Source organism: Macadamia integrifolia, chromosome 5 (genome assembly GCF_013358625.1).
Source record: "Macadamia integrifolia cultivar HAES 741 chromosome 5, SCU_Mint_v3, whole genome shotgun sequence".
NCBI classification, from domain to species: domain Eukaryota; kingdom Viridiplantae; phylum Streptophyta; class Magnoliopsida; order Proteales; family Proteaceae; genus Macadamia; species Macadamia integrifolia.
The window spans coordinates 2,513,031-2,533,640 of record NC_056561.1 but is presented as its reverse complement, the minus strand read 5'-3'; the positions used below and the strand labels follow the sequence as shown (position 1 = coordinate 2,533,640).

The 20,610-nt window shown below is 36.7% G+C and overlaps 1 protein-coding gene across 1 annotated transcript; it reads left to right on the top strand.

The window, feature by feature from the left end:
* The first annotated feature begins 16,635 nt into the window (after positions 1 to 16,635).
* LOC122078925 (G-type lectin S-receptor-like serine/threonine-protein kinase At2g19130) lies at positions 16,636 to 19,493 on the top strand. Its single transcript, XM_042645131.1, has one exon. It carries the CDS (start codon positions 16,830 to 16,832, stop codon positions 19,263 to 19,265), a length of 2,436 nt encoding a protein of 811 aa, XP_042501065.1. The 5' UTR covers positions 16,636 to 16,829; the 3' UTR covers positions 19,266 to 19,493.
* Positions 19,494 to 20,610: the final 1,117 nt, after the last annotated feature.

Below are 20,610 nucleotides of genomic sequence, written 5' to 3'. Positions count from 1 at the left end.
CTTTGTATTAGGCTCTATCGGTGCAGATATCGGCTTGCAATCGAGCATCCTGAATCTCTGTAGAAGTTCTTTCACATATTTTTGTTGGCCCAAGAATATCTCTTCTTTGGTTCGCTCAACCTCAAGTCTAAGGAAGTGTTTTAGTTCCCAAGCTCCTTCATTTGAAATCGTATTGAGAGATTAGCTCTAGTTTGACAAATCTCCATTTCATCCTCTCCTATGATGATTAATTCATCCACGTAGATCAAGACTATTGCAAGGTTTCCATTTTTGGCTTTCACAAATAAACTTGAATCTGTCGGTGATACTGAATAGCCACTTTGTACCAAAAACTCTGCTATTTTACCATACCAAGCTCTCGGTGCCTACTTCAATCTGTAAAGTGCTTTCTTCAACTTGCACACATAGCTCGGATGTGCTTTACTCTCAAATCCTTGGGGTTGCTCCATATATATATATATATATCATGATCCAACTCTCCATGTAAGAATGCATTCTTGACATCCATCTGCCAAAGCCTCCAAGACTTGCTTGCAGCAAGCACTAGTAAAACTCGTACTGTGGTAATTTTAGCTATGGGGCTAAAAACCCATCCTACTGTTCGTTTTCTGTTAGAAAAAGAGAGAGTATTCCATACCTTTCGAGCAGAATACGGCAACTTGAGCAATGTTGAAGTCAGTCAAATCATAAGGGTAGTGTGATCAAGCTCAACTAAATATTTTCCTTGCACCTGGTTGCCCTTCCTAAGGAATCTAAAAATAATAAGTTCTGGCTAGGTGCATATACATCGGAGACCACATTTCTCAAAGTATAACATTGACCGGTTGTAAGATCACAACACTTCTATCCCTTTCTCTAGCTATCATAGCCTACGAATATGCATCGTATTGCTTTCTTGTCAAACTTACTCCGTAGGTGATCCGGTACGAATACATAGCATATGCAGCTCAATACTAAAAAATGACTCACCGTGGGCTTGATGTTCCATAACTTCTCAAAGGGTGAGACAAACCCAAGCCTTGCTTGAGGTAGCCTGTTGATTACGTGGGCTATAGTTTTCATTCACTCGGCCCAAAACTAAGGTGGCATGTTCTTAGCATGCAGTATGCTTCTACATATTTCCACCAAATGTCGATTCTTCCTTTTAGTGACTCCATTTTATTGTGGCGTGCTCGGATAAGAGAACTAACAACGTATCTTACAATCTTGTAGATACTCTGAGAACTCTGTTGATGTATACTCTCCCCCATTATCCATACATAGGCACCTTATTTTATGATTACCTTATTTTTCTACTCTTTCCTTAAACTCCTTAAATTTCGTGAATGTTTCTGATTTTTCTTTCAGAAAATCAATCCAGACGTACCTTGAGAAATCGTTGATGAATGTTATCATATACATAAAGCCACTAATGGATGGGTGCTTTACTCACCCAAACACATCTGAGTGGACCAGTTCGAGAGGTACTTTGGCTTTGCAACTTGACTCCTCGTACAGTAGTTGATGTGCTTTACCATACTGACATCTGGCACACAAAAAATCTTCTTGGATTTCTAACTTGGGAAGACCTTTGAGCATCATTTTTTGCATCATAACCTTTAGTTTATGAGAACTTACATGTCTAAGTCATGCATGCCACAGGTCAGCTATCTCGTTCTTCCTTGTCTTGTCCACGTGGGTGATTGGTAGTCTTGAGTTATTTGCAGTGACAACCACTTGTCCTTCTTTATATCTGGACATGTCTGTTAGCTTCTCCTTGTGTCCAGTCATGTGATTGGAGCAACCAGAATCTACTACCTAATCATTTTCATAATTAATTAAATGGTCACTCACTGTGATAAGCATTGACTCCTTGGCTGGCACTTACTCTATGATGCAAGAGGCTACAATCTTTTTGAATTCTTCCACTATGAATGATGCTTGGAAATCCCATTCGTCCTCACTTTTGTTCTTGTCATGAGTTGAAGTTGCAACATTACCCTGCACTCGGGTGGATTGACAATCTCTGGCAAAGTGATCTCTTTTGCCACAATTATAGCATTGATTATTTCATTGGTGGAATCTTTTATCTTCGTTTGTTGTATCTCGATCCTATCGAGCTCCCCCTTGTTGAGAGCCCCTTCCTTCTGGTCTCTTTTTCCTGACTTGTTGATGCCATCTTAGTCTATTGTCATCTGTGTTAGATCTCGCAACAATTTTATCTTTGAATCCTCTTTTCTTACTAAAGAGGCCCCTTTCTTCCTCTTTCACTGAGACTGTAAACATTTGTTGATCTAAAGCCTCTTGATTGATTAATAGATTTTTCAACTCTGTTAGAGTTGGTTCTTTTTCCCATCCATGGGTTGCCATGATAATACCATTGTATTCTGGTCATATCCCATGAATAATTATTCTCCTCATTCAAGTATCCGAGATTACATTTTTTTCGGATCTAATTTTGAAATTTCTTCATAAAGAGACTTAACTTTTGTGAAGTATTGGCTCACCGTCATATTTTGTTGCGAGATTGACAAAAGCTCGTTCTGTAGCCATTGGAGCTTAGCATCTTTCGTCTACGTGAATAGTACCTTTAAATTGTCCCATGCCTCCTTTGGAGTTTTTGCATTCTTGATGTGTTGTAGTAATTCATCTTCTACTGTTATTGCTAGGACATATAATGCCTTACCAGCTTTTATCTTCCATTTCTTGAACTCTCCAGCATCCGCATCCTCATCCGTGAGTGGTGTGTTGCTTCTGTCACAAATAATATCCCATAATTCTTGACCGAGCAAGTAGAACTGCACATGAACATTCCAATTGTTATAGTTGTTATTATTGAGCTTTTCGATGCCGCAAGCCAAACTAGAAATATCTACCATCATGACTTGGTGATGCCTAACAATACACCAAGAAAGCTTGGTCCCTGACCAACCAAATTCACAGTCCCTAACTATAGACTAGAAAAACCTTCTCATATTATGGTCCCTGATCGTCCGCTCTGATACCACTTGTTGAAGGAAAGTGGTGGGAGAATTAAACTTTTATTTAAGACGGAAGTTCACAATACACAATTTGTGTGTATAATACACTCACATACACACTAGTCACTCACCCACTTATTCTCTTACAACACACTCTACTAGTACTCTCACAACACTTTACTACAAACACTACCACTTGAACTTGGAACTTGAGACTTGTTACTTGACACTCAAGACTTACTTCTCAAGACTTGCTACTCAAGACTTGCTTGCTTGAGATTTACCTTCACTTGAGAGCCCAAACCCCTTTATATAATGGTGGTAGGTAGGTTCTAGATTTTGTATGGAGAAATATTTCTAGAGAGATATTTCTAGGAAGATACTTCTAGAGAGGTAGGAGATATCTCTAGAAAGGTAGGAGATATTTCTAGAAAAGGGTAGGAGATATTTCTAGAGAAAGAAACTTCTAGAGAGAGAGAGAGAGAGAGAGAGAGAGGAGTTTGATTTTTAACAAGTCAAACCATTCTACCCATTTTCATTGATGTTGAGCCACGTGATGTTTGACACCAAACCGTTACTTTTCAGGGACAATTTTAGGAACGCCAGAGGAAGTGTTAGTTTTCAGGGACTATCAGGAACACCAGAGGAAATGTGAATCCGCTGATGTAAAGAGTTGGAGGAATGCTTTAAAAGAGGTGGGGAATCTAAAGGGATGGACTCTTAAGGGGGATGCAAATATTAAGTCTTACTCTCACAAAATTTTATTCCTAAGCTAATCTTCAATATCATATTTTTTATATGTTCTTCTTCTGTAACCCAATTCTCCCTTATCATTAAATAATAAACTTCCATTGATTATCCATCGATTACCGATTTTGAGTTTTAAAACTATGGATTCGAGAGAGAAAGAGGTTGTAGAGAAATGTATAGAAAGGGAAAGCAAAAGAGGAGGTTACATGAATAGATTGATCACTTCATTCATTGATTAAATATATTATTTGATTTTTTTACCTAAAAAAAGTATAATGTTTAATTTTTCTACCATAAAAGTATGGGAAAAAGAATTCTATCAGTTTAGAGTAGGTAACATTAGTTGAGATAATGAGCACTTTGACGTGTTTGGTCTCATGTTACTTTAGATGCGATGATCAATACGGTTGTGTATTTGTAATTTTCATTTGAACCAAGGCATTTGGTTTAAGGTGCACTACATTCAACACTGTTTTTTTTTTTTTTTTTTTTTTTTGTGACCACATTCAGTTTATCTAAACTGGAGAGTCGTTTTAAATAAATTTTAAAATAAAAAACTGTGACATATGCTGCCCAAGTTGGAGATTGTAAGATTTTCAATTAGGTGGGCTAGCATAGTCCAAGATTTGTTTTCAAAACCGGTTTAGTGGTGTTGACGACAGATGGAGTAAATAGAAAGAATCCAATAATGGTAAGTGATCTCTATGTAGATATTAGATTTTATTAGCACACCTTAATGGTATGAAATATATATATTACTATGTGTGGACCTAAAGTATTCTTTCCTTAATGGGGAGGAAACCCTAATTTCTTTGCAGGGTTGGTCCCTACCCTCACCCCTTTATATAGTTATCACTTACCCATTAAGTGAAGTTAATGACCTAAAGTAAAAATGAAAAGAGGGTAGACTAGATCAACATTGATTGTGTTGTGCAAGGAACATACGAGAAGACATTGAGGAGGTGTTATTCTTCAGCTATGGATTCAGGTATGCCTAAAATTGTTAGGGATATGCCCACACTCCTATAGTTGATTTTTATGATAACAAACATATGAAGGTATTTCACAATTTGCCTTCAAGTATTCTTTTGTAGAGAGTTCATATCAAAGATCGAATTTGGTGAATGAAATGAAGAAATGAAGATTGAAGTCATCAAATGAAGAATATCAACAAGTTAACATCAATGCTTGAAGAAAGATATCATAAGAATTCAAGCTTCAAGATGTCAAGACATGACACTTAAATACATGGAATTGTAAACAAGAAGAAAAGAAGATGAAGTGCCAAAGAGTGGAAGGTTCAAGTGAAGAAGAAAACCACTAGGATAGATTGGTCACTTTTAATGTAATTTTTAACTTCTACATATATATGTGCACTTACCACATGCATGTGCATTACATCATACTAGAATGACCATAGAGCATGCCTTGACCAAGTATGAAAAGTCTCTAAGTGGTGAGGAACATATTAGGAAAAATGTGTTTTAGTGAAATTCTGTGAAAACCAGATTAACCTGACTTAAGGGCATTTTGGACAATTTTAGAATTGGTATCAAGAAATGAAACCTTCATGAAAGTTGTAGGAAATTGAGTCACAATTCCAATGCAACTGATTTCAGGTAATCCGAGGTCAAACCGAAAAGGTATGGTCAAAACACTGACAACTGGTCAGTATGACAGGATTCTGTCAAAGCAGTCTGTCATGTTGGCGATCGATCGGTTGGAAGCCCCGGTAGACAGGAACTGGTCGAGTCTATAGCCAGTCGATCGGTAGAAAGTCCTGATCAATCGATGCCTCCCTAAAAAAGCTCCAATAGCTAGTTTTTTACCTCAACTGCTCTTTCCGATCGATCGGATACCAATGGTGATCGACCAGTGGTCCCAGAATATGACCGTTAGAGCCTGATTTCCTGCCTAAAATGCTTCACTAAGCTCACCTATAAATATCCAAATCGCTCTTAATTAAATATCAATTAAGAAAGAGTATTAAGAGCATTATTGTAAGCATTTAAGAGTCATTAAGATTATTTTATCCTACTTGAGCTGTTCGATTACTCTAATCCCAACAAAAGGCTCAAGTCTCAATCAAGTCCTCTAATCTCTCCCGTGCAAGTCAAATCCATAAGAGAGGACTTTATAAAAGGTGCATCATTCATCTCTCATTCTTATCAATTGCACCGCACTTGAGGTATTCCTCTTATTCCACTACTTCTTATTTATTTTTGTTTTTATAATTCTAGACTGTACTTAGGATTATAAGGATTCTCTTATCCTAAAAAGAGGAAGGTATCTCTCTACCTCCAAAAGAGATTGTAACGGTGCCTCTCTGCCTGTAAAGGGGATTTGTAAGGATACTCTTATCCGTGAAAAAGATTGTAAATGTTTTCCTTCCTACCTACAGTACTAAAAGGGAGATCTAATGAAATACCTTACAAGAGGATTCTTGCAGGGAATGGACTAGACTCGGATTGAGTCGAACCACTATAAATCTTATGTTGTGTGATTGTGCCTATTTTACTTATTTCGTATCATTTTTAATTTGCAATCACACTTGGGATCTATACATCGAAAAGAATTAAAATTTCCACTAGTATAACCTATTCACCCCTTTAGGTTATTTCAATTGGTATCAGAGCGGGAACTCAATATATACGATTAATTTGTCTTAAAGTGAGTCAAAGACCATGGCCACATTTAATTGACTACCTGAAGGAATCGATGCATCTAGCCTTCCATACTTCAATGGAAAAAAAAATTTCTTCTAAAAATGTAGATTTAAGAATTTTATTTATGGATATAATTTTCTTGTTTGGATAACTATAGAAAGACGACCATATGTCATCACCAAAATTGTAAAAGGAAAGATGGTGCCAAAAGATGAATCAGAATTGACAGCCGATGATCTAGTACTTCTTCAATACAATTTCGGGGCTCTCACCTATCTTCAATGTACTTTAAATGAGGAAGAATTCAATAGAGTAAGTATGTGTGAAAACGCTAAAGAAATTTGAGACACATTTGTAGTAACACATGAAGGTAGTACAGAGGTAAGAGAAAGAAAAGTAGACATGCTTATACAAGAATATGAATTATTTTAAATGCATGAATATGAATATATTTCTGACATGTTTGCTAGATTTACTAATATTGTAAATTCCTTAAAAGGACTTGGTAAAACTTACACCAACTCTGAGATAGCCAGGAAAATTCTTAGGTCACTATCTACCAAGTGGAAACCAAAGACGACTGCTATCAATGAAGCTCGAGACTTGAACGAGATAAGTCTATATGAATTAATGGGCTCACTTTTTACCCATTAAAAGGATCTCTATGAAGAATTCAAGATAGCACATCCCAAATTCATTGCTTTCAAAGCATCCAAAGAATTGGATGAAATAAGTGAAGAAGAAAATGATGAGGAAGTCTCATCGGATGAAGATGAAAGTGACTCCGATAAAGAAGTCACAGACCTTGCCTTAATGGTTCATGGAGAAAAAGAAAGAGAGGTAAGTTCTCAATCTCATTATTTAGATACTTCAAATAATGAATCTAATGATGATGATCTTCAACAGGCTTTCAAAGCTTTATATGAAGAAAGTTTGAAACTTGAGACTGAAAAGTCTAATTTGGAAAAGGAGGTTCTTTCCCTCAACAAGAGGATAGAATCCTTGACATCTAAATGTATGAACTTGAGGAGGATAACTTAAAGTTAACTACCATATTTCATACATTTACTAAAGGTCAAAAGACTTTGGATACATTATTAGGATCCCAATACAAAAGTCCTCAAGACAAACAAGGACTTGGCTATGATGGTGGAACATCACCTCAAGGGAAAGAAAAAGAAAATGTAGTTTCTCCAAAGAGAAAAAATCCCTATTATGACCAAAGGCAAGTTCCAAAAAGGAATAACATCCATTATCCATATTATTACACTCCCTCCAAGAGACATGATAGACCTCAAAGGAATTTCAAATCTCAAAGGGATTTCTGACCACATACTCCCAATTGGCCACAAACACATCATAAGTCACATACTGCACAACAATCATATGCACCACAAAGGCCTTATCCACTTTATAGACCATATAAGACTTAAAGAGATGTTAAATCTTATAGGCCACTTGCATATTATGAAATATATGATTCACAAAGGGCATACACACCATTTAGACCTCACACACCCAAAAGGGTTTGGAAACCGAAGGGATATTTTGATTGTAACATGGATAGACCTACGAGATTATGGGGACCAATATATGCTTGATTCTATTGGGTTAAAGAGCCAAAGTGAAAGATGGATAATGCATTGATGGTTGTTTTGGTATCATTAGAGAAAGGATGAAATATCCTACTCCAAAAGGTTCTTTGATAGATATATTTGCTGAAAAATTCAAAACACTATAATATTTATCAAAATTGGCAATGATTGGCATCATCAACCATCTTAGAATTTTTAATGGTCTATCTTGCTTGAATGTATGTTAGCTTCATTGACATCTATTGTATATTTTTAGGGGGAGCTTCACCTTAATACTCATTAGTTGAATACATTTTTACATGATGCATACACTTTGGGGGAGCATGTTTTAGTCTTGACTACATGCTTATTTTTTTAAGTATACCCTTAGGGGAAGCTATTTTTCCCATACTCCTTGTCAAGGTTAAAAAGGAAAAAAGACAATATAGAGACTTTTAACTCCACTTTTTGCTATTGACAAAGGGGGAGAAATTGTGAAATGGTTTTCTAACTTATTGATAATTGATTATTTATTATATTTGAGAATCATCTGTTTGTCATCATAAAAAAGGGGAGGATTGTTAGGGATATGCCCACACTTCTATTGGTGGTTTTGATGATAACAAACATATGAAGGTATTTTACAATTTGCCTTCAAGTATTGTTTTGTAGAGAGTTCATATCAAAGATAGAATTTGGTGAATGAAATGAAGAAATGAAGAATGAAGCCATCAAATGAAGAGTATCAACAAGTTGACATCAATGCTTGAAGAAGATATCATAATAATTCAAACTTCAAGATGTCAAGATATGAAGCTTAAAGACATAGAATTGCAAACAAGAAGAAAAGAAGATGAAGTGCCAAAGAGTGGAAGGTTTAAGTGAAGAAGAAGACCACTATGATAGATTGGTCATTTTTAATGTAATTTGTAACTTCCACACATATATGTGCACTCACCACATGCATGTGTATTGCATCATACTAGAATGACCATAGAGCATGCCTTGACCAAGTATGAAAAGTCTCTAAGTGGTGAGGAACATATTAGGAAAAATGTGTTCTACTGAAATTCTGTGAAAACCACATTAACCTAACTTAAGGGAATTTTAGGTAATTTTAGATTTAGTATCAGAAAATGAAACCTTCATGAAAGTTGTAGGAAATTGAGTCATGATTCCAACTCAACTAATTTCAGGTTAATCCGATGTCAGACAAAAAATTTATGGTCAAAATACTGACAACTGATCAGTATGACAACATTCTGTCAAAACAGTCTGTCATGTTAGCGATCAACCGACTGGAAGCCTCGATCGATTGGAACTAGTCGAGACCATATCCAGTCGACTGGTAGAAATTTCTGATCGATTGGTGCCTCCTAAAAAGCTCCAATAGCTAGTTTTTTTACCTCAAAGGCTCTTTTCGATCGATCGGATATCAATGGCGGTCGATCGGTGGTCCCAAAATATGACAGTTAGTGCTTGATTTCCTGCCTAAAATGTTTTACTAAGCTCACCTATAAATACCCAAACCGCTCTTAATTAAATATAAATTAAGAAAGAGCATTAAGAGCATTATTGTAAGCATTCAAGAATCATTAAGATTATTCTATCCTACTTGAGCTGTTCGATTACTCTAATCTCAATAAAAGGCTCAAGTCTCAATTAAGTCCTCCACTCTCTCCTGTGCAAGTCAAAGCTATAAGAGAGGACTTTACAAAAGGTGCATCATTCGTCTCTCATTCTTATCATTTACACCACACTTGAGGTATTCCTCTTATTCCACTACTTCTTATTTATTTCTATTTTTACAATTCTAGACTGTACTTATGATTATAAGGATTCTCTTATTCTAAAAAGAGGAAGGTGTCTCTCTATCTCCAAAAAAGATTGTAAAGATTTTCTTCCCTACCTACTATACTAAAAGGGAGATCTAATAGAATACCTTACAAGAGGATTCTTGTAGGGAGTGGACTATACTCGGATTGAGTCGAACCACTATAAATCTTATGTTGTGTGATTGTGCCTATTTTACTTATTCCGCATCATTTTTAATTGACAATCACACTTGGGACCTATACATCGAAAAAAGTTTAAAATTTTCACTAGTATAACCTATTCACCCCCCATCTAGGTTATTTCAAAAACATGTCTTTGTAGTGTTTATCGTACATGCTAGTCGATCTCCATAAGCCGTTTCTACATTTATTTTCTATCAATGGTATCAGAGCCTCATTCATAGAGATCGATAGAATGTTAATTTTATTATGATCTTAGACATGATTTATCATGGTGACTTTATGTCGATCATGTTTGTTGTTCTGTTTTCAAATCGGATTCAGAATTCTATTGAAATACTGTGATCACTTCAATTAAAAAAAAAAAGAAAAAGGGAGTGATGTTAGTTTTTATCCTTGAATGGATTTGATATTTTTCGTATGTTTGTTCTGTTGCTGATCCAAAGGGCGTTATAACTTTGACATATGGTTCAATTTAAAGCAAATTTATATATAATAAAATATTAGTGGGCTGTTCATATCTAGCAATAAACTAATAACATCTAAACAAATGGAAAAATCTTACTATACCCGTCATGTACATTAACAGACACCTTTAAGCATTGATTTCGGTCCAATATGTTTAACAGTGTGTCGGTTTTAATTGTGATTTTCGTAACTGACTGATACCCACTATAACTTGGTATAGCTAGTGGTCTTCTACCCACATTATTCATTATATATATATTATATAAGAAAGGATCTTGTGATTTCACTTTGGATACTCTCTAATCTAATCGATTCATATTTTGACTTGCCACATTCAAACCAGCGACCCAAGGATTAATTATTTTGTTTAAACAACTTCAGTCCTCCGCTTTACTCACCGAATGCTTTAAATCGGGTTAGCTTAGTGCTTTGGAAATTGTTCACAGTGGCTATTAACGTAGTGATTTTGGTCAGTGGTAACTTGTTTTGTTGCCGTTGCCAGGTCTCTTGGTACGATTGGCTACTGGGATCAGCAGCCATTTACGACGATCGTTTCCAGGAACAAAACCCTTATTTTCTCCTTGTTTTGTTTTAGGAAGAAGAGTATATATATATTAAATAAAAAAATTATTAAAATATAATGTGCATACAGTAGCAATCCAGGTTTGTAGGATTTTCGTAATTTTTAGAGATTAGATTTCACTTAGTGGGCTAATTCCTAAAGATGCGAAATTTCGCACTATAGACCATTCGGATGGATTGCAGTTAAGAAAGCCGTATGGCGAACGATGTGCTCTTTCCACCACAGGTGAGTCTTCATTGGTTCGATTTTACTTGATGGTGTGAGAGTGACGTTTTGAACTTCACTATATTGGAGGTTCTTGTCTTGCCACCACAGGTGGCGGAATCTATAATATGGTGTTGTTTTAAGAGTCTTGCCTTGCATGTGAAAGATTCCACTACATATTGGGCAATCTTGCCACCATATATGTGACCCCAATGATGTTAACTCTTTTTCTAGTTTATGTTTTTCATACAGTTATTAAAATTGATACTGGGATAAATCTGATTAATAAGCCCTAATTAGTCAGTTTTCATTATATTATTGGGATGTTGATATGTTTTTAGTTATTGCATATTGTCTGTTTTGGTAAAATTTTGGTAATTATTGTTACCAACTATGACTCCCCAATTGTCTTCCATCAAAGTCTTGAATGGTTCCAATTTTGAGGAATAGATAGATTCCCTTACTGTGTCTCTTACAATCATAAGACTTGATTATGCCCTAAGAATTGATAAGCCTTCCGAGCCCACAATTGAGAGTGATACTACTGCAAAAACACTTTATAAAAAGTGGGAGGAATCCAATAAATTGTGCCTGATTGTTGTGAAGCATACTTTAGACAAGAACATTAAGAATAGTATGCCTTCTAAGAAAAATGCTAAGGATTTCCTTGCAGCCATTAACACAGTGTTTACCAAATTTGATAAGGCTTAGAAGGGAACATATTTGGAGTGGTTCTCATCCACTCGATATGATGGCACAAGTGAAGTATGTGATCACATTATGAAAATGACCAACTATGTTGTCAAGTTGGGTGAGATGGAAGTGAAGATATTTGATTCTTTCCTTGTGTGGCAAATAATGCAATCGTTTCCATCATTGTTTGATACTCTTAAGACCTCATATAATGCATAAAAATTGGAGTGGAATCTTAAGGACATGACTTCCATATTGGTACAGGAAGAGGAAAGAAAGAAGAAGGAAAAACTTAATTCAGATTATTTTGTTTCCAATAATGGGGGTAAAAAGAAGTTCAAGAAAAATTGAAAAGGCAACAAGCAAACAAAATCATAAAAAATAGATCAGAATACTGATCAAAATCTGAAACCAAAGAGTGAGGCTTTCAAGGAAAAGTGCTTCTTTTGCAAGAAGGATGGACATAGGAAGACAGATTGCTATGGCTATAAGAAATGGCTTGAAAAGAAAGGTACATCTTTAGCTCTAGTGTGTCTTGAATCAAATTTAGTTGATGTTTCCCTTGATTCGTGGTGGATTGATACTGGAGCAACTATTCACATCATTAATTGTTTGTAGGAATTAAGAAGCAGGGGGAAAATAATTTAGGGAGAAATGATGATCTACGTGGGGAATGGAGAGAAGAGCAAAGTTGAATTCATAGAAGTAGTTAGATTACTTTTATCTACTGGTTTTGTTTTGGATTTGAATAGTGTAGTTTATGTATAGTTGTTCAAACGAAAATTTGTTTTGGTATCTAAACTTGACAGTTGTGGTTACACTTTTAATATTGGTAATGGGAAACTTACTCTCTATTCTAGTTCTCTTATGGTTGGATCTGCCTTGTTGTATGATGGCCTTTATAAATTTGATTTGGCAATTAGTTTTTCCAAATATGCCAACACTTCTTCTATTGTAAATTATGTGGTTGCAAATTCTAAACGTGCTAGATTGGATAACAATTCTTCTATGTTGTGGCATAAGTGTTTAGGACATATTTCTAAACAGAGGATAGAATGATTTATTAAGGACCTGTGCAACCTATAGTGGCTGAGCCTGCACCCCCTATTGTTGATGAGATTCAGGACCATATTGCAACTGATGTTCCCTTGAAGAAATCAGAGAGAATTCATAGGCTTGCCATATCCGATGACTATGTTGTTTATTTATAAGAACATGAATTTGATATTATTTTAGATTCAGATCCAATCAGTTTTGATCAGGCTGCCAATAATCCGAATTCATCAATGTAGATGGTTGCCATGCAAGATGAATTGAATTCTATTTCTATTAATGATGTTTAGGATTTGGTTGGATTACCAAAATGATGCAGATTGATTGGTTGCAAATAGATTTTTAAGACCAAACGAAACTCTAAAGGTGAAATTGAGCGTTACAAGGCTAGACTTGTAGCACAAGGATTCAGCCGGAGAGAAGACATAGATTACAAAGAAACATTCTCGTGAGTCTCGACAAAAGATTCTTTCAAAATCATTATGGATTTAGTAGCACATTTCAATTTGGAACTTCATCAGATGGATGTCAAAACAACTTTCCTAAATGGAGATCTTGAAGAGCATGTTTTTATGCATCAACCCCTTGGTTTCAGGCAAGCTGATTTAGAGAACCTTGTGTGTAAACTCAGGAAATCTATTTATGGTTTGAAACAAGCATCTAGACAGTGGTACCTTAAGTTTGATGAAGTTGTCACTTCTTGTGGTTTCAAAGAAAATCTTGTGGACTAATGTATTTATCTGAAGATCAGTGAGAGTAAGTTCATTTTTTTTATGCTTTATGTTAATTATATTCTTCTTGCGAGCAATAATATTGATCTTTTGCATAAGATAAAATTATTATTATCAAGTCATTTTGATATAAAGGGTCTTAGTGAGGCCTCTTATGTTTTGGGCATTGAAATTCATCATGATAGGTCTTATGGCGTTCTTGGTTTATCTCAGAAAGGTTACATTGAGAGGGTGTTAAAAAGGTTTAATATCTTAACATGTTTCCCTAGTAAGGCTCTAATTGTGAAAGTGGATAAATTTGGTAAGTCTCAATATCCATAGATAGAATTGGAGTGTAATCAGATGAAGAACATACCTTATGCATCTGCTGTTGGTAGTTTAATGTATGCTCAAGTTTGTACGCAATCAAACATTGCCTATGTTATTAATGTACTTGGGAGATACTTGAGCAGACCTGGTGAAGCACATTGGGTGGCTGCTAAGAAATTCATGAGATATTTACACGGCACTAAGAATTTTATGCTTACTTACAGAAGAACCGATTCTCTTGATGTAATCAGTTACACTGTTGCAGATTTTGCTAGATGTCCAGATGACCTCAAGTCTAATTATGGATATGTTTTTATGATGGTAGGTGGGGTTATATCTTGGAAGAGTGTCAAGCAGACACTCACTGCATCTTTTACTATGCAAGCAAAGTATGTGGTGTGTTATGAAGCCACTGTTCAAGCTTTATGGTTAAAGAATTTTATCTCAGGGCTACAGATTGTTGACTCTATATCTAAACCATTGAAGATGTTCTGTGAGGTTCGTTTCTCTCATAATAGTAAAAGTGCTTCTGGCTCTAAGCACATTGACATCAAGTATTTTCTGATCAGAGAGAAAGTTCAAGAGTCACAGATTACAATGGAGCAGATTGCTACAGAAAACATGATTGCAGATCCTCTTACTAAGGGCTTGACTCCAAAAGTTTTTCAAGAGCATGTTACTAATATGGGACTTGTTAGTTCTTTTGATATATGTTATTAGTGGGAGTTTTGCTCGATATGTTTAGTTGCATTTGACTTTCAGTTTACTTTATGATGCATTTTTATTATTGTTTTTATGAATATGCATGCATTTTTTTTATGGCCATTTGTTTATGTGTATACACTTATTTATATGCCTCCTACAAAAAATTGAAGCTATATGTGGTATATTTATCTCATTCGATATCTGAGGTTCCAGTCAATACACACACGTCTAGTCACTAGTAAAGCCTCTATTGATTGAGGTTTAGTGCTAGTGTTTTGGGACATTCGGACTCAGTCCCAATGAGCTTCTTTAATTGAAGCTTGAGCATTTGGGAGACGCTTGTAGTTAATGAAATAGATAGACCTTCGGTATCTGTCTCATAAGGCTCATTTGGTTTTCTAGCCAGAACCAATTTGGAAATAGACATGATGATTGCTATTGCATGTAATTTCCATACCACACTTTCATACTGTTCAACCCAAGTCAGTGAGGTTATGAGTACTTTGACTTGTTTGGTCTCATGTTGCTTTAGATGTGATGATCAATACAGTTGGGTGTTTGTAATTCTCACTCGGACCAAGGCATTTGGTTTAAGGTGCACGCCATTCAACGCTGTTTTTTTTGTTTGTGGTAACATTCATTTTATCTAAACCGGAGAGTCCTTTTAAATAAATTTTAAAATCTAAAACTTGGGACATATGTTGCCCAAGTGGGAGATTGTAAGATTTCCAATTAGGTAGGCTAGTATAGTCCAATATTTGTTTCCAAAATCGGTTTAGTGGTGTTGACTACAAATGGAGTAAGTAGAAAGAATCCAATATTGGTAAGTGATCTCTATGCAAATATTGGATTTTATTAGCACACCTTAATGGTATGAAATATATATATATATATATTACTATGTGTAGACCTAAGGTATTGTTTCCTTAATGGGGTGGAAACCCTAATTTCTTTGCAGGGTTGGTCCCTACTCTTACCCCTATATATAGTTATCACTGACCCATTAAGTGAGGCTAATGACCTAAAACAAAAATGAAAAGAGGACATTGTGTGCAAGGAGCATACGAGAAGACATTGAGGAGGTGTTATTCTTCAGTTATGGATTCAGGTATGCCTAAAACATTTCTTTGTAGTGTTTATCGTACATGCTCGTCGATCTCCATGAGCCGTTTCTGCATTTATTTTCTATCAAGTGAGTCCCAAAGAGGGCAAGAGAGTACTAGAGAGCCTTGGTAGGGAAGGGAAGTGAATCCAGAGACTCCAAGTTAATAGCTTCCAAGTACCAAAAGTGCCCTCGAGCTAACCCGTAATTCCCTTCATTCCTTGTGCTTAACCATGCATTTTTGAAGAGACCCTGCAACTCACTTGAACAGAGAAAGACATAGACCCATGAGAGCCAGAAAGCCAATTTTCAAGCTGATGGCCGTAAACCCACAATGGCAACATAGATTAGATATAGTGTTTCTATCGTGTCAAATTTTTCATTTTTATTTCCTTTTTCTGCATTTCTAGCATTTGTCTTCCTACTTCCTCAGTTCATAATTCACATGAACCAGCGATGACCCCAACATGACTGGTGCATGGACAGTTCATCTGATTTGATGACTTTGTTATCCAAAAGCTCAAGCTTCATTCTTCCCTGCTGCTGACTCCTCACATAGCCATTTGGACGAAACCAAGCAGAGGAGCAATCCTCTGTGCACTGGAAATCCACAACCACTCTTGCCTTATCCTATCCATTCCCCAATTCCCACAAGTCCAAGTCTTTCAACTCTAAAAATGAAAGTCATAGTTAAGATTTCCCTTTGCCTTATTACCCCAGAAGTCCCGTTATATAGTTATCAGGGTTGGGTCTTTCATGGAAAAAGGACAATGATTAGAATGGCCCATGTTGAAAAAAGTACAAATACATACAATTTTAGAAATACATTACTCACAGTCTCGAGAAGCATTGGTCAAGTCTTGTGTTCCATGGAAGGCAACTACTTCAAATTTTGAATTACAGTAAGAGGTGGTATTTCATTCTTCTCATGAAGATGATACTTCTATCTCATCCTCCTCTTCTCCTTTTTTATTCAAAATTTCAGTTTTGATTTGCCCGTCAGTGGTTGTGCACAAATGGGTATCACCCAAAGTTCATGGTTCTTCCTCTTTGTCATGTTCCATTTCTTCTCTCTCAATACCCTTCTTTCTAATGGAGCTAGCACCATCTCTACGGGAGATTCTATATCAGGAGACCAGACCATTATCTCTGAACCAGCTGGGACCTTCGAATTGGGCTTCTTCGCTACAGGTAATAAATCTCAGAACTACTACATTGGCATATGGTACAGAAAGATCTCAGAAAGGACAGTCGTTTGGGTAGCAAACAGAGATAAACCCATCTCTGACAAGTCTTCTTCCCAGCTGAAACTCCTAGAGGATGGAAATCTAGTTCTCCTCGACTCATCCAAAACCCATATTTGGTCTACAAATTTGACATCCTTAACCTTGAATTCTACGGAGGCAGTGCTTCTTGACTCTGGAAATCTGGTTGTGAGACACAAGCAAAACTCCTCTGCTTTCATTTGGCAGAGTTTTGATCACCAAACTAATAATTTCTTACCGGGTGCAAAGGTTGGGCGGAATAAACTCACCAATACTTCATATATTCTTACTTCATGGAAGAATTCAGAGGATCCCGCTATGGGAATCTTCTCTCAAGAGCAGGACCCCGCTGGAAGCGCTCAGTATTTCCTATCTGGGAATAGCTCTCAAAGCTACTGGACTAGTGGGCCTTGGAATGGGCATATTTTCAGCTTAATTCCTGAAATGGAGGCTAATAATTACTTTTACTTCAGTTATGTGTCAAACCAGAACGAGAGCTATTTCACTTATAATGTATATAATACTTCTTTCATCACTAGATTAGTGATGGATGTGACGGGGCAGGCCAAGCAATTTGTATGGCAGGATGGTGTTGGCTGGAATTTATTTTATTCTCAGCCAAGAAAGATATGCGATGTTTATGCTCTCTGTGGGGCTTTCGGGACCTGCCATGAGCAAGAATTGCCCTTCTGCAAATGTTTGCAAGGTTTTAAGCCACGCTCACCAACAGATTATAATAATCTGAGCGATTGGTCTGGTGGTTGTGTGAGGAAAGCCCCGTTACTTTGTGGAAACAATGTTTCTATAAATGGGGAGAAAGATGGATTATTGTCCATGCCCAATATGAGATTGCCCGCAAATCCACATTCTTTGGAGGTTGAGAGTGCCCAAGCATGTGAATTGGCTTGCCTGAATAACTGTTCTTGCACAGCTTATGCATATGATGGTGGGTGTTCAGTATGGGAAGGAGATCTGTTGAATCTACAACAATTCTCACGACGTGATAGTGGTGGAGGAAATCTATTTCTCAAACTTTCTGCTTCCGAGCTTTCAAGTTCTGGAGGTAAGAAGAAGGGATCAGTTATGTATGCTATTGTTGGTGTTATTGTAGGGGTTGTACTGCTCTTGGGATCTGTTTTATTGCTATTCTGGTGGTGGCGGAGAAGGAATGTATTTGGACCTTTAAATCAAACTGATGGTTTTTTGGTTCAGTTTTCATACAAGAACTTACAAATTGCAACCAAAAACTTCTCCAAACAGATAGGAAGTGGAGGATTTGGTTCTGTCTTTATAGGGACATTGCCTGATTTGACTATTGTAGCTGTGAAGAAACTTTTTGAAGGTCTCAGTCGAGGAGAAGAGCAGTTCCGATCTGAAGTAAGCACGATTGGGATGATTCAACACATTAACCTCATTCGCCTACGTGGGTTCTGCTTTCAAGGTACTAAAAGGTTGCTGGTCTATGATTTTATGCCAAATGGCTCTTTAGATTCCCATCTATTTCATGATAAAAAGGGCTTTGAGATTTTAGATTGGAAAACAAGATACCAAATCGCTATTGGAATAGCAAGAGGACTTGCGTATCTACATGAGAAGTGCAGAGATTGCATCATCCATTGTGACATCAAGCCTGAGAACATTCTTTTAGATGCTGAATTTTGTCACAAGGTGGCAGACTTTGGCATGGCAAGGCTTGTTGGCCGGGAATTCAGTCGAGTGTTGACAAGCATGAGAGGGACCATTGGATACCTTGCACCAGAGTGGATTTCGGGTGTGGCAATAACCACCAAAGCTGATGTTTACAGCTCTGGTATGATGCTCTTTGAGCTTATATCAGGAAAGAGAAACTCCTCTCAAGGTGGGGATGGCAAAGTTAGATACTTTCCTACTTGGGCAGCAAGAAAAATCAATGAAAATGGAGAAATCATTAGCCTCTTGGACTGCAGGTTAGAAGATAATTCTGATCATGCAGAACTCGCTAGAGCTTGTAAAGTTGCTTGTTGGTGCATCCAAGATGATGAAGCTCATAGGCCATCGATGGGGCTAGTGGTTCAGATGCTTGAAGGGCTAATGGATGTTAACCTAACCCCCCTCCCCAGAAATCTCCAAGCTTTTACAGAGATCCATGAAGATACCTCTGAATCTTCCTCAAATTGGCATACTTTTCTGGCCAAGAGCACGTCTTAAACAATCTCAGCGACATGAATAAGCTGAAACAGAGATTGAGTTCTTAAGCTGTTCTCCACAATGGTTTGAGAGTTAGTATATTCTACAGTTCAACAAAGCTTAGATCTGTACCTTTAAACCTCTTCTTGTGTTGTATTCGCAACTCATTTCCATGGTCAATTATGTTGTTAGCTACAAATGGCTGTTAGCAATAAGAGTTAACAACACTAGTTAGTGTTGCATCAATCATGCCATTTCTTTTCATTTATTCTTTTGGGGCTTCTTTTAACACTAAATAGAAAAATTGTCTTTCCTCTTCTTGAACTTTTACTAGATATCTCATCACCGGATTTGACATGGAAGCTAGAGTTGTGTCTATAGTGTGATTGTGCTTAACACCATACACCTCACATTAGAATTTAAATCCACTCAAGACTCTGTTTCGTTTCAAAGCTTCGATAGCTTGTTTTCCATGGAAACCTGATTACATGGAACACGGCTAATGTTTTCTAATTGATTCGAGTCCTGTTTCGTTTTAAGTGTTGCCAGTTACATACCCATGAAACTAGAACTCACATCAAACTAGTGAACTAGGAAATCAAATCCATTGGCAACTATCAGTACCTGAACTGATGTCAATGCAAGAAAAATGTTTGCTCCAGAAGTCTGGAGATCTGCCTGTGTATCTCATATTTGTTGGCAAAAATCTCTTCCTACCGTGAGAGACTATGAAAATTACTGTAAGATGCCAAGGTATTATGCAATGGGTTTGTATTAGTGTCACAACCATTTGTGGCTGCTGGGACTTCTAGTGTGACTTTCCCGGAAGGTATAAACAGGTATGAATTGTCCATTTTCAAGGCTTACCCTATCTAAATATCCCAATCATCTCCCCCTCCTGTGGAATCAGGGAGGTTGTGTCTAATAGTACAACGAAACTTTAAAACCTTTCTATGACACCTAAAGCTTTAAACCTTACACCATAAACCTTGAAACTTAAACCTAATGAACATCAACTCCTTTCATAACAGAGACAAGCAATAGAGGAGAACTTGTTTTCTGTGGCTTGTGAAGTTCATCAGGTAGGCTATAAGGTGCTGATAATCTTGCATCATGCATTTTACAGAAAATTCTATTCTTTGTTACATGGCAGTACATGGGTTAGTCCATGTGATAGAGGAATAAGTAAACATATTGCAATGTTTTTTTTCTTTTTGGGAGGGGGTGGGAGCATAGTTAGCAAATTTGGATTCGGGAATTATTCGAGCGGAGAATTATTCGGAATAATTCGATTGATTAATTTAAGGATTCGGTCAAAAAAGCGGTGAAAAAAGCGGACAAAATAAAAATCGGAGTCGGATTCAGA